Here is a 14,255-nt window from a genome sequence, read left to right as displayed (position 1 = left end):
CCGTCTCAATAAATTGATCAATTTTGTCATGGATTAAATAAAGAGAATCGGCGACAGTGTTAATTGTTGGAATAGACTCAGCCAACCACGTTTATGTAGCTTCCTTAAGTGGTGTCAATATTTCTACTGCTCCCTCGACTGTTTTCCACTGTGATGCACTGATGGTCTTTGAAAAAAAAATATTTTAATTTGCATATAGGCTGATAATTGCACTCTTCAGATGTAGGACAGAAGCCATGCAATCCAGTTCACTATGCCATCTTGTGTCAACAGATTGGCGTAACTGTCTAAAATTGATTCCTTGAGCGTCTGATTCTGATTCAAGCAACTCAGCTGCAACTGTTGACTGGTGAGTTAAAGAAGCCGAATCTTTGCATGTTTGCAACGCATCATCCATTCCAGCAGTCATTCCAAATGAGTCTCGCACTGCACGTTGTAAAATATGGTTGTTGCACAAGTATTGGTCAAGGCGCTTTGACAATTTGATTGCAAGTTTCATGTTTCTTGCCTGGTCGTTCACGCAGTACATTGGCAAATCAGCAGGCAAATTTAGTTCTTCTAAGAAAGAATCCAGCTTTCCTTCAATTAAGATACCTGTGTGTCTGCCTGGGAACTGTTGGACATAGGGTGTCCAGTGATGCAGTCTCCAATTTTCGTCAATAGCATGAAAAGTCCAAGAGATGTAGCTGTCCTAAGCTCTAGAAGTCCAAAGGTCAGAAGTTAATGCAGCACTTTTTAGATTAGGCGTAATCTCCGTTACTATGCTCTTCATTCCAGCTTGAACTTCTCTTGACCGAATTGAAAGCTTTCTTGAATATACTGTTCTGTGATGAAGGCTCAGTTTAGGGTTTGCAATGTCAAACAATTTCTTGAAACCTCTTCCTTCGACTGCTGAAAAGGAGCCAGATCAGTGCAAAAGTAATCCAGCATTGCAGAGTCAAACTGTTTTTGAATGGAATTGTCTTTGTCATATTTGGACTTAGTTTCAAGCATTTCGACCATGGTTCGTTGTTTCTTTTTAGGAGGAGGAAGAATAGAGTCGTCAGTTTTTTCAGAATACTCAACGTAATCTTGGCTGTGTTTTTTTTTGAGGTGACTATGAATTCCGCTTGTGTTTCCATCTTTTGTTTTCAAAGACTTTTTGCACGCCTTGCATTCAGCACCGTCACTTGTTTTTTGAAAATATCTCCAGATTTTGTTTTTTCTTGATGACATTTTTGATCGTTGAAATGAGGCAAGAATATTTCTTTTCAAGTTGAATTCCACTGGTTAACTAATGAAATTAATTCGAAAGTGCACCATTTTATACAAAAAGTTTTTGTGTTTAAAATCTAATTAAAAATATTTAAAATCTAATAAAATTTTTAAATTAGGCTTTTTAAAAAAATCTAATTAAAAAATCTAATTCAAAATTTAATTAAAAGTTTAATTTGTTTTTGTCAAAAACAAATTAAATTTTTAATTAGATTTATTAAAATCACGAAGCCAAAATATTATTTAATTAAAAAAACAAATTATTAAGCATTTTGTAAATTATAATAATTTTTAATTTGGAAAATAATATAATATTTAAGTCTCGTTCTACTTTTCGCAAGAATTTTCTATTTCTCGTTTTTCACGAGATGTCCCATTTCTCACGAGAAACGAGCACGAGACGAGATCTCGCTCATGGTTAGCAAAAAGGTATTTTATATTTCTATATTTAAAGTATAACAATTTGTTTTAAATTCCAGCAAAAATACTACAATACAAAATAAAATTCTGGAAAGATATTAAAAGTTACTTGCCAAAAAACGTTCTATAAGAACATAAAAAATCTATAGCTAAACAATCAAGCAAAAAATAAGGTTCAAACAAGTAGTAAAGATTGCGTAAAACTTTGATAATTATAACAAGTATCGAGTTATTCAAAGAGAGATTACTTAATGTAGATAGTGATTGTCGACGTGATTACTTCTTTATAGTTCGAACACTTGTTAAAAGCTTATCCAGTCAACTTTTGAGAGAGTAATTCACTTTGATAATGGTTTCCAAAGATATTAAACTATATTTCAAAATTTTCCTTTTGTAACGCAAAGGCACCATTTTGACTTGCCGCTGGAATAATTATATTACTAAGACTGCTCCACAATTGTAAATGAATTTCGGCTTCGTTCTCCCTCCAACAAGTCTATTATACCTCCTTGTTTTGTTCAACTTTTTTAAAAACATATTTATTTAAAATAAAAAAGATTATTTTTTAAAATTGTTTTGATGAGTGTCTATAAATAAAAATGCCAAAAATATCAGGCAACCCTATTCAAAGAGAATATATATATTCTTATAATATGTAAAACCATCTAAAAAGTTTCTAAAAACGTTTAAGGCAGAGAAAGAAGGGAAAGATTTAAATGTTGCTTAGTAAAAAATATTATTAAATAAAATCATTAATACCACAGATTGTGAAAAGCGTTTCACGCTTTCTACAATCTGTGGTATTTATGGTTCTAGCTAAATATTTTTTTAAATTTTTTCCAAAGTTATTGTTTTTTACATGTAATTACACACACCAATAAGAAAAAAGATTCCATTGAACGACATTACATTATTTTATTTTTATTTTAGAAAATAAACCAATATGGTATTGTTACCAAACTTTCAAAGCTCTTCATAAAAATTGACGAGCGATTCCAGGGCTTTTAAATTACCGAGCTGGAAAATTTTCTATAATTCCACATCGCACGATGAGCAAGAGTTAGTGCATAGTTCAAAAATAATGCTTCCTTACTTTATGTAACGTTACATTGCTGACTGTTCGATTATGATTAGAGACGAGATTTGACACACGTTTTCAAAATTTTTATTTTTAGCCAATCTAAAATTGCAACATTATTTGCGGTAAATTTTGTTATTGTGGTAAAGTTTCTCCCAGTAGTTTTTAGGATCTTATCACAGAGCACCGCGGAAGAGCGTTTATCTAGAAATGCCAGGCTTCCTTCCGTACCAATATTGCTTATTGGGCCAGACCCGACGTTGATTCTCGGGCTTTGTTCTAACTACTGCGGCACAGCTGCATACTTTTGCACGATAAATAGTTCTTAAAGATACTTTAAAAAAAATATCTTCCATAATCAAATTTGTTTTTTAGCATATGGTCATTAAATGCTCTTTAATAAAAAAAAAAGTTCGACCAAGTACTTACAATGCACCTACAAAAAATTATTGAACTCTGATCTTTTCAAACCTCAAAAATGAACGTTAGTTTGCATAAAAAGTTTTATTGTATACCAATAGCTACAAAGCTGGTACGTAAAATTTATGTAACGCTGAGAAATAATACTATGAAACTTAAAACTTATCGATAAATTTAAGCCTAGTTGAGAATAATACAAAAAGTATTTTATCCACTTGTTGCCCTTACGTTTAGGGAAGGAGGGGAAGAAAGTTTAGGGCTTTTTTGTTCCTCGCCTTTAATCATCACAATTTTTTACAAAGTATCATAATTTGACAGAAGTACAAACATACAAATGTTTGGAGCCTGGTCCATGTCGGGAAGCTAATCTCAAACATTAAAAAATACCGCCATAACTTTGGATTCTTTGGCTGTTTATTGTTATTGGTAAGATTTAACTTAATTGAAATTTGAATAAGATCTTGTAAACAAGCATTGATGACAAATATTTTTGACTCAATTTGCAAACAAAAAGGTAAGCATGAGATCGATTTTCTACCTTCTAAGCTAGAATTTTTCACCTTCTATGGTAGAAATTTTTATCTTAATCGGTAGAAATTTTAAAACTTGAGAAAGTTTTTTCATTTTACACGAAAAAATACTAAAAAAAGTATTTTTTTTTGTTTTAAAAAAGTGTTAAAAATTTGTTTGAAAAAAAAATACTCTTTTGAATAAACAAATCATTATTTGAAATGATAAAATTTAAATAGTATAAAGAAACCTTTTGATCATTATAAGAATTTAGGACAACAAATTTTAAAATGTTTTCAAGAAAGTAAAATTAATATTAAAAAGTAAAATCATTTCAAATTGAATATTTATTATTTAAATAAATTTTTTACATTTTTATTAAGAAAAAAAATTGGTAATAGATAATATATTTCAAAACATTATTAAAACTTATTTAAAGCAAGAAAATTTAAGTAAAATCATTTCAAATATAATTTTTATCAATTGAATACATTTTTTACATTTTTATCAAGAAAAAAAATATAATATATAATATTAACAACTTTTTTTTCTTTATATTTGTTTTTTGTAATACAAGTGCTTTAAATTATGATAAAAAATCTTAAATTAAATGTATTTCTTATTGCTTAAGCTAAATTAGAAATGTTAAATTAGTTTTATTTCTTCTTGACGTAAAGTAAAAAATTTATTAATAAATATGCAAAATATTATTTAATTAAGGGCAAACAATGCCAATTTTTTGTAAAAAAAAACTGCTTTTTTTATTATAATGTTTTTCTTTATAACTCTTGCTGCATTGAGAGGATTGTGATTTTGATTTTTGATAAATGGTTTTTTAATAATTATTTTTCATAGTATACTTTTTTTTTGTAACCTCTCCAGGTCACTGTCTTAAAATGCACACATAACGGTTTATGAAGCTGTACATTTCATTAATTATGCTGGGCGCATCCTGCATTTTTTAGCCTTTGATTTGCTAACTTCTAGACATGCAGAAAAATCCAAAAATTTCCATGTTTACACTTATGTCAAATAAGTATGCTTTGCAACAAGTTGCAATGATTGGAGCCTGGGAAAAAAAATGCCCCGAAATAATTGCCTTCTGCCCAAACGTGAGAGCAAGTTGATAAAATATTTTTAGTACAATTCTCCATCAGAATTATACTAATCGATAAATTTTAAGTTTTATAGTATAATATTTCAGCGTTCAAAAAATATGACTATATAAAGTTTGAACCCCCTTAATTATGATAATATAAAATGTCACCCCCAATTTGAGAGGGGTGACATTTTATATTATCATAATTTTTAAACGCTAAGAAAGTATTCTATAAAACTTAAAATTTATCGATGAATATAATTCTAATTGAAAATAGTACAAAAAATATTTTATCAGCTTATTGCTGATATAGCTAGTATACTATTAAACAGCTAATATAGTTCTATTAGCTTTATTATATCTGACCACCCCGTTTATTATATCTGACCACCCCGTTTAGAGCTTCAAATACTATCGCAAAAATTTGCCATAGTTTTTGAAGCTCATTACATTGTATTTACATGATGCTCATTACACGTATTTACAAAACTCTATTTTACCCTAACAATCGGTTTTACCCCAGCCAGTTTTCCTTATTAGCGTATTCTGTTCCAGCGTAACTGCAGCAACGTTTTTAAACATTTTAAAATCCTTTTTTTTTAATTTATTTTTAGTAATACATAATAAAAATTTTTAAGACATAAATACTTGACATTCTGATAGCAAATCTTATTTTCAGCTCTTTTTAACGAGTTGATAAAATAAAATAACTAAAAATAAAAAAAAATAAAAAAACTAATATGTATTTATATTGCATACCGTAGAAATGGTTATTTAAGGATAAATCCTATTTACTAATAGTTAAGGATAAATCCTATTTAATTAAGGATAAATTCTATTTACAAGTAATTAAGGATAAATTACCGAAATTTTAATAAAACATTCTAACAGTTATTTTTTTAAACTTTTTGTCGAATGAAGCAATGAAAAAAATTTTTTGAATCACTGAAAATGGAAGTAAACATGTTTTACATATTTAATGGACAACGTATTATAACAATAAATTTTATTTAGATTTATTGTTATAAGTTTATTAACATCGCATTGTTAAAAAAACATGCAAAAAAACCCAACTTCTTTTATTTTTCAAAACATTTCAGGATTGTCTCAACTTGTTACTTTACATTCTTATTTTGTAATGTAGAAGTTAGAGCAAGAGCTGGAATTATTTCATAAAAACAAAAATTGTACTTTTAAGTAGGATAAAATGTCAAATAGATTAAATTTTTAAGGGTAGCATACCAGAAAAGATTCGAAAATCAATGAATATTCATTAAACCATTATTCCAGTTCATACTTTAGATATAATGTATATAACATTTGTGGGAAATTTTGAAGCTAAAGGAGTTTTTAATTTTAAGATGGTGAAATTTGTTTACTAGTTTTAAACTGAATAAAATTTTGAAACTATTGGGGATGTATATAAATAAATGAAGAACAAAAACATATAGGAAAAAGCGGGGCAAGATGGCGCATGGGGCAAGATGGCTTTTCAAATAGCAACTCAACAAAAAAAACTTAAAAATGTGTGAAAACGAAACTATAATTACACTTTGTATTTTAAAACGTCAAATGGTTTTTTTAAATACTAATAATGCAATTTTATACGCATAAGTTTACTTTTTTCGCTTCAAAACAAATACTTTGCTTTCGGTTATTCATAACGAATGGTGTCCTATGAGTGTAACTTTTTTTTAAATATTTTTTTTCGACGCGTGTTTATTTTATGTTTCTTTAGTTAGATTAATTACTAATTTTTAAATTTTTATAAAGTTGGAGTCAGAAATTGCATAATAAGTCGTTTCCGGTCACGTGACCAGATGACATGTTTACGAACTTTTTATTTTAATTTTTATTACAAGTTTTTCTACTTTTAAACTAAAAATGCATGCAGGCAATGAATCATTATGATAAAATGAACATACTGACAAAGCATTACTGCTTCACGACTGATAGTTTTGCAATAACTTAGGGCTTTCAAAACGTTCGCCAGCTTGCCCCGCAAGATGGCGAACGTTTTGAAACAAAAAAAAGAAAGAAAAAAAATAACATTTGAAAATTTTTGAAAAAAAACACATTTTGCCCAATGGTTGGGGAAAAATGGAGAATACAATGTAACAAACATAACAAACATAAGTTGTAGACTTTATTCAATGTTTAGGCTTAGTTACAACTAAAAGGTGGCATTTTATTTTTTTTTATTTTAACGAGCACATAAGTAATGTGCCCATTTGTGGTAGTCACGATAAGAAACCCAAGTTTCAGCACTAGTCAAATAATTTCTTGACAATACTAATGGCTAATGACAATACTAATACTAATGATATTTCTAAGACTAATGATAGAAAGTATCTTCAATTAAATATTTCACGTTGGGTTTCTTGTAGTGATTGCAACAAATGAATTATATATAATTCAGCATTTGCAAATCTTTTGGAACTGATGGAGTTGGCTCGTATATTCTAAAAGATTGTGCAGAACCATTAGCACTCCCTATTCCTCTTTTATTCAAAAAATCATCAAGCTTATTTTCACTACCTATTATGTGGAAAAATCCTAATATATCACCAATAATTAAAATAGGTGACATAAATATCACTTCAAACTATAGACCTGAGTCTCTGACATCATTTCTTTGTAAACTTTTAGAAAACTTAATTTACAAAGTTATATTGAATCATCTAAACAAATATAACTTAATTTCTATACAAAAGCATGGGTTTATTAAACAAAATTCATGTGACACAAACTTGCTAGATTATTTGGACATCATTACATGTACTGTTTACAATGTTAAAGAGGTCGACTTGTTATGCATGGATTTTGTGACTGCTTTTAACAAAATTTCGCATATACAATTAATTCAAAACTATCAGTCTATACCATTCATTACCCTATACCATTCATAAGCCATTAAAGGGAAGTTACTAGCAATCAAATATTTTATAATCAAAAGAAAACAAATAATAATAATGGGTGACATTATATTTAATTGGTCTGAAATACTGAGTCCTAAAAGGTTCTGTACTAGGTCTCCTTTATTTTATTATATACCCGGTGGGAAGTGAGCTAACGACTAGCGAGCGACTAGCTAGCTTTATAGCGATTTTCTAGCGATTTTTCTTTTCTTATTTTATTCTTTCGTAATGTCTTTAACATCTTCAAAAATTCGATTTTTAGTGTTGGATCTATTATAATTATGAAAATAATTGAACTTTAAACATGTCGATTTTGTAACGATATGTCGCTAGCTACATATCGCAGTTTTTAAAAAAGCAATTTTATTACGAAAAGACGCTAGCTACATATCGTATTGGTGTAGCTGGTTACTAGATAGCGATAAATCAATAGCTATTCGATTGTTACGTATCGCAGCTTTTAAGCTATCGATTTAATAACGATTTATCGCTAGTTACATATCGTAGCTTTGTAGCTAGCTACATGATATCCGCAACTCTATAGCTAGTTGATAGCTTCATATCGCAGTTTTTAAGAAAGCGATTTTATTACGAAAAGACGCTAGCTACATATCGTATTGGTGTAGCTGGTTACTAGATAGCGATAAATCAATAGCTATTCGATTGTTACGTATCGCAGCTTTTAAGCTATCGATTTAATAACGATTTATCGCTAGCTACATATCGTATTTGTGTAGCTAGCTACATGATAGCCGCAAATCGATAGCTAGTTGATAGCTTCATATCGCAGTTTTTAAGAAAGCGATTGTATTAAGATATGACGCTAGCTACATATCGCGTTTGTCTAGCTGGCTACTAGATAGCCAGAAATAGATTGCTAGTTGATAACTAAATATCGTAGCTTTTATTCAGCGACTTTATTACGATATCGAGATATATCTCAAAAACTACATATCGCTCCTATATTAACCTATAGGTAATATAGACACGATATCTATATATTACCTATAGTTAATATAGACACGATATCTAGTATTTGAGATATCGTAATAAAGTCCCTGGAAATAAGCTGTGACATATACGCAACACCATGGTGTTCCGTAATGCAGAATACTAAAGTATGTTGATTAACAATTTTAGACTCGTTTTTTTACCCACGCACTTTTTTGATACGTAATTTAATCAAACATATGAATAAATTACGTATCATTAAAGTAAGTGGGTAAAAAAACGAGTATAAATGTATCATTTTTATTATACGCAATTTAATTATGATTAAATTGCGTATCATAAAAGTGCGTCGATAAAGAAACGAGTCTAAAAGTGTTAATTTACATACTTCCGAATTACGCAACATAAATTTACACAACTTTTATGATTTTTGGCGTAATTTCTCTAACGACTTAACTTGTCATATTCAAATTTGCTATACATAGCCTGCAATTTTATCGCTATCTCATTTTTTGCACTATCACTCTACGATTCATATCGTTTTTAAAATATCAATATCAATATCAAATATGGCATCTAAAATATCTTCAGATGATTCGGAATGCACCAGAATTCTTCAAAGCTCTAAACGGATGGGCCAAGTTGAAACGGTAACTTACATTTCATTTATTTGTTCTGTAAATTAGTAACCAGACTAGTCTATGGATAGACTTACAACACAGACATAGACAATTCTGTATGTTGTAATGGACACAACAAATGTTTAATTTTTTGTCCTTGTTGTGTCTATCAAATTTTTGATGGTGTCCTAAGATAAGGACAATGACATTAGCATGACATCAAAAATCTACGACATAAATCAAAAGCTTTTGGACTTTTATTTAAGATATAATCTGACTAGAAATGCTATGGAAGCTCTTTTAAAGTTATTAAACATCAATTATGATAAAACTTTGCCATTATCTGTTACTACACTTAAAGCTAAGTCAATAACCTACAACCAGTCTAAAAATTGGGTAAAAAGAATTGAAAAAAAAAATTTGATGTCATATATTGGCGTCAAAGACAATTTATTGTATTGCATGGACCATCGTAATTTACAATTAAGTTTAAAAAATAAAGATGGCAACAGTGGCATAGTAAAATTACGACTGTTTTTTAATTTAGATGGTTTGCCTGTTTTTAAATCTTCTAAATTATCATTTTGGCCAATTCTAATGTCATTTAGGGATTATAATCATATTGGTGCACTTCCTGTAGCATTGCACTGTGGTGTAGAAAAACCAAATTTGAATTTTTATCTTAAACAACTGGTTGATGAATTGCAAATTTTAAGTGTTCCTTTTGATTTGAAAGGACAACAAATGGTTATTTCTGATGTTGATTTTATCTGCGATACCCCTGCACGTTCATTTGCTCAAAATATTTTTAATCACAATGCATACTACGGATGTGGGTACTGTAATATCAAAGGTGAGTATTGTTACAATCGTATTATTTTTACAGATCAGAATTGTACACCACGTTCTGATGAAAGTTACAAAAGTATATCAGAAAATAATCAGCATGACCCTTCACCTCTTTTGAATATTCCTCAATTAAGTGGACTGCAATCGTCATGTCCTCCAGAATATATGCATCTGGTACTCCAAGGTGTGGTGAAAAAGTTATGCACATATTATTTCACTAAAGTACCTTTTCTGCATTTATCTTGTAGACTTTCACAACATTTACTGAGTAAATTATCCGCTGAAATCGATGATATAAGGAAGTATTTACCATCAGAATTCCACAGAAAACTTAGTTCTTTGGTTAATTTTAAAAACTGGAAAGCCTCTGAATTTCGACAATTTGTTTTATATCTTGGACCATTTCTCTTACATGATAAATTGGCAGATCGGTATTATGACCATTTTATTATGTTGCACTTCAGCATGTATGTTTTGGCTTCTGATGAATATGTTGCTTATCATGTTATTGCATCTGAGTGTGTTAAAAAATTTGTTGAATTTATGCCTATATTATTTAGCAAAAGATCTATGGTCTATAATGTGCATGTGTTAATTCATCTAGCTTTTTTTGTAGTAAAATATGGACCTTTGGACTCATTTTCTGCATTTCAATTCGAAAATATGTTGGGTTTATTAAAAAGACGAATTAAAACAGGTAGAAACATTTTTCAACACACAATTGTTTGCTTAAATGATCTTCGATCAGTAACTAATAATCACTTGAACACTGTAAAGATTTCTACTGATCTGCCGGATTGTGCTTTTGTTATTAATGATGGTTCCATTGTTTTATGCACTAGTACAAGTCTTGACTGTTTACATATATCTGGAATTCTTTTATCTTATGTGAAGCCACTTTATACATTTCCGTACTCATCAAAAGTCCTTAGAATTGGATATTATCAGAAAAGTCGCACACATGCTTATAATGTTAGACCCATTCGAAAATGTATAATGATTATTTGTAGGGAAAACTACTTTCTAATTATCCCATTGGTCTGCAAATTAAACTACAGTTTTAAAGTTGCTATGGGTTATAATTTTAATTTATTTACAGAACTTGATTAGTTTTTTTTTAATTTTTTAAAAAATTTTGTGTTGATTTAAAAATATATCAATTCATTTGAAGTCTTTATACTATTTTAACTGTGTATTTTCTAAATAATAAATGTATAATTTTTATGTTACATTTTGCAAATGTTTTATTTCAGATGAATTATATTGTATATTTGTATTGTGACAGTGAAGTTCTGGAATTAAAAAACTGTGACATAATAATGTCAGAGAAACTAAAAAATTGGTCTATGGATGATTGGAGATCTCGTGGTCAAACATTAACGGAAGATGACCTTCAAATAAAGGCAATGCATAAGGATGGTATAAATGCGGCATGCATATTACAGATAAGTATTTTATACCCTGTTGGAATTAAAAAATAAAAAGTGTTTCAGTAGTAACATTTTTTAAAAGTAAATTAATCTTACAAAATTGTATTTTTTATTTATTTTATACGTTTCAGTTGGAATTGATACGAAATTGCTTATTCAAAAAATTCAAAAACTTGTAGTAAACAAAAATTTTACTCCTAAAAACGGACTCCTTAGACTTATTGATCGTGTGGGTCAAACCAAAAGGCAGAGCATTCCACCATTGAATGTGAGTGTTTTTAAACCAATTTAATAAATTATTTATATTGTAATCAATATACTAAGTATTGCAGAAAATGTATTGAATATTTAATTTAGGTACTTTAATTTTTATGATCTAAATTTATTTTGATTTCTGGTGGGCTTTCTTGATAATATAGATTTTTGTATACGTTTATTGTACATATAAAACTATGATTGTACAAATACTAAAAAAGTTATTTGTTTTGTAGCATATTCTCACTGCAGAATCAGAAGTAGAAATTGAATTTAATACATCAAAAAAACAAGAAAACTCCTATAAATCTACAAAACGGAAAGAGAAAAGAAAAAGCCTTTCTGAAGAACCGTCTTTACCATCATGGCCATTGTGGGAGCCACCAAAGCTCTCCAATTCCAATTCAGTATACATTTTTAACAATTTTTTATCCCATTTGTGAAAATAAGAATTTTTATTTGGTTTCATTTGAATGGTTTGTTTGTTGTTTTTTTAGTTACCATTTTTAAATGAAAGAATCAGTATAAAATAATTAGAATATAGTGATAGAGTTTTTATATCATTTAAGAGTATTTATAATCATTGTTAATCTTGTTTTAGAACCTTCTGTCTGTCTCTGCCTCAATGGATCAAGTAGATGACTCGCCAGTTACACAGACAGTGTCTCCATCAGAGTTGCAGTCTGTTTCACAAATTCAACCACTATTGCATTCATCTTCTTCCTTTTCTTTGCCATCTCAAAAAAATGGGATAGACCAAATAAATAACTTTATTCTGAAAGCAAACGTTGAACCCAATACTGTTGAAGGCATTCAATTTATAGTGAATGCCATGTACAGAAAAGTTTGTGGGTTGGAAACCGAAATGCGTACCATACGTTCACTTTTAGACACTAACCATGGTAATAACGAAAATATAAATATAGATTATTTACCAGCAAATTCAGTTGAAGAGTTTGATTCACTGGAAAAAAAAAAATTCACTCTAATGATAAAGATATCATTTGCAGAAAGATGAAGCAAATTGGTGGGAAAAATGTAAGTGACTTTTTAAAAAATGCTTTAAAAACTTGCATAACAGACAAGCTATGTTGCAGCATCAATCGAACTGGTGCAGATAAAAAGCGTAGGTTTATAGGACCAGTCGAAAGTTTGATTTTTGATGCAGCTTACTGTTTATTTCCAACTGCCACTGAATCCAGTATGACTACCTTAATTGCAAAACACTTGAAAAAATCTAAAGATCGATATTTTGCAACAAGAAAGAGAAATTCTTCTTTAACAAATGATTTAAACAGTCCTGTTAGAAAAATTCGAAAATTAAACACTGACTCGTGTAGTGATTCCAGTTAAATTATTTTTTAAATTTGTTTTATTATTTATTTATCTTTTTTTTTTTTTAGTTATTTTATTCTTCATATATATTTTTAAATAACTTTTAATATTATTAATTTAATTTAAGCAAAATCATTTAGTTGTTAATGGCTTTTTTTATTTTTTAAAAATAATTCATACATTTTCTTTTAACATTTTATAATGACTTTAACATTTATAATTTTTTATTGAAACCAGTTTTAACATTTTGTATTTAATTTGTTATAAATGCAATCTTATTTCAATGGTTATAATTCATTCCCCTGAAAAATATAGCATGCGATTTTTTCAGGAATATCTTCTAGCCTAACCGATATTTTCTAGCCTAGAAGTGTAGTTATTGTTACGAGTTTTCACTAGCTATTCTCTACCTTAATTAGCTAGCGGGTCGCTAGCTTATTTAGCTAGCAATTCGCTAGCTTATCAAGCTAGCGATCCTCGTGGCCAAATCGCTGTCTTTATCGTAACGACTTGTCGCTAGCTAGTCGCAATTTTTTGTAGCAAGCGATCCTCGTGGCCAAATCGCTATCTTTATCGTAACGACTTGTAGCTAGCGATCCGCTAGCTTAAAAAGCTATCAATCCTCGTGGCTAAATCGCTGTCTTAATCGTTACGAATATCGCTAGCCGATTTCCCACCGGGTATATAAACGATTTACTATTCCGGTTAACTTCTGAATGCTAACTATATGCTGGCAACAGTAAATTAAATTCGATTGTTGATAATGATAAAAGCGTTTTAAAAGCACCAAATCAACTTCAAACAAACATTAATAAAGTAATCGATTGATGTAATACTTGGGGAATGAAACTCAATGAAGAAAAATGTAAAGTCATGCACATCGGTACTAAAAATATGCCACACAAGTAAACATTTAACGACAAAAAAAGAAATTATGAAATTAGAAAGATACTTAGGTATATATCAGCTAATCTAAAATGGCACAAGCAAGTAAAATGACCAGTTGTTAAAGCGCAAAGTTCACTCGGTTTAATAAAAAGAACTTTTATTTAAATTCGGACAAGAAGAAAGACTTGAAATTAAATTTAACAACTTTGAAAATAGCAGAACTAGAGA

The 14,255-nt window shown here is 29.3% G+C and overlaps 1 protein-coding gene across 2 annotated transcripts; it reads left to right on the top strand.

The window, feature by feature from the left end:
* The first annotated feature begins 8,981 nt into the window (after window positions 1-8,981).
* Window positions 8,982-13,423, top strand: LOC136072222 (uncharacterized). 2 transcript variants are annotated; one of them, XM_065814101.1, is made up of 5 exons: window positions 8,986-9,300; window positions 11,373-11,564; window positions 11,674-11,817; window positions 12,041-12,211; window positions 12,406-13,423. In XM_065814101.1, exons 1-5 carry the CDS (start codon window positions 9,220-9,222, stop codon window positions 12,820-12,822), a joined length of 1,005 nt encoding a protein of 334 aa, XP_065670173.1. In that variant the 5' UTR covers window positions 8,986-9,219; the 3' UTR covers window positions 12,823-13,423. The 2 variants fall into 2 exon arrangements, with proteins under 2 accessions (XP_065670174.1, XP_065670173.1); XM_065814102.1 differs by lacking the exon at window positions 12,041-12,211 and having other exon boundaries at window positions 8,982-9,300.
* The last annotated feature ends 832 nt before the right edge of the window (window positions 13,424-14,255 follow it).

The sequence above is a fragment of the Hydra vulgaris genome, chromosome 12 (genome assembly GCF_038396675.1).
Source record: "Hydra vulgaris chromosome 12, alternate assembly HydraT2T_AEP".
Classification (NCBI taxonomy): Eukaryota; Metazoa; Cnidaria; class Hydrozoa; order Anthoathecata; family Hydridae; genus Hydra; species Hydra vulgaris.
Note: the sequence above shows the minus strand (reverse complement) of the source record. Positions and strands in the feature narration are given on the sequence as shown.

What these genes read in the sequence shown, in the direction of transcription:
- LOC136072222 (XM_065814101.1), top strand. Translation starts at nt 9,220, where the DNA reads ATGGCATCTAAAATATCTTCAGATGATTCGGAATGCACCAGAATTCTT. An exon ending in ATGCGGCATGCATATTACAG is followed by an intron (nt 11,565 to 11,673) that starts ATAAGTATTTTA and finishes TTTATTTTATAC; the next exon opens with GTTTCAGTTGGAATTGATAC. An exon ending in AGAGCATTCCACCATTGAAT is followed by an intron (nt 11,818 to 12,040) that starts GTGAGTGTTTTT and finishes TTTGTTTTGTAG; the next exon opens with CATATTCTCACTGCAGAATC.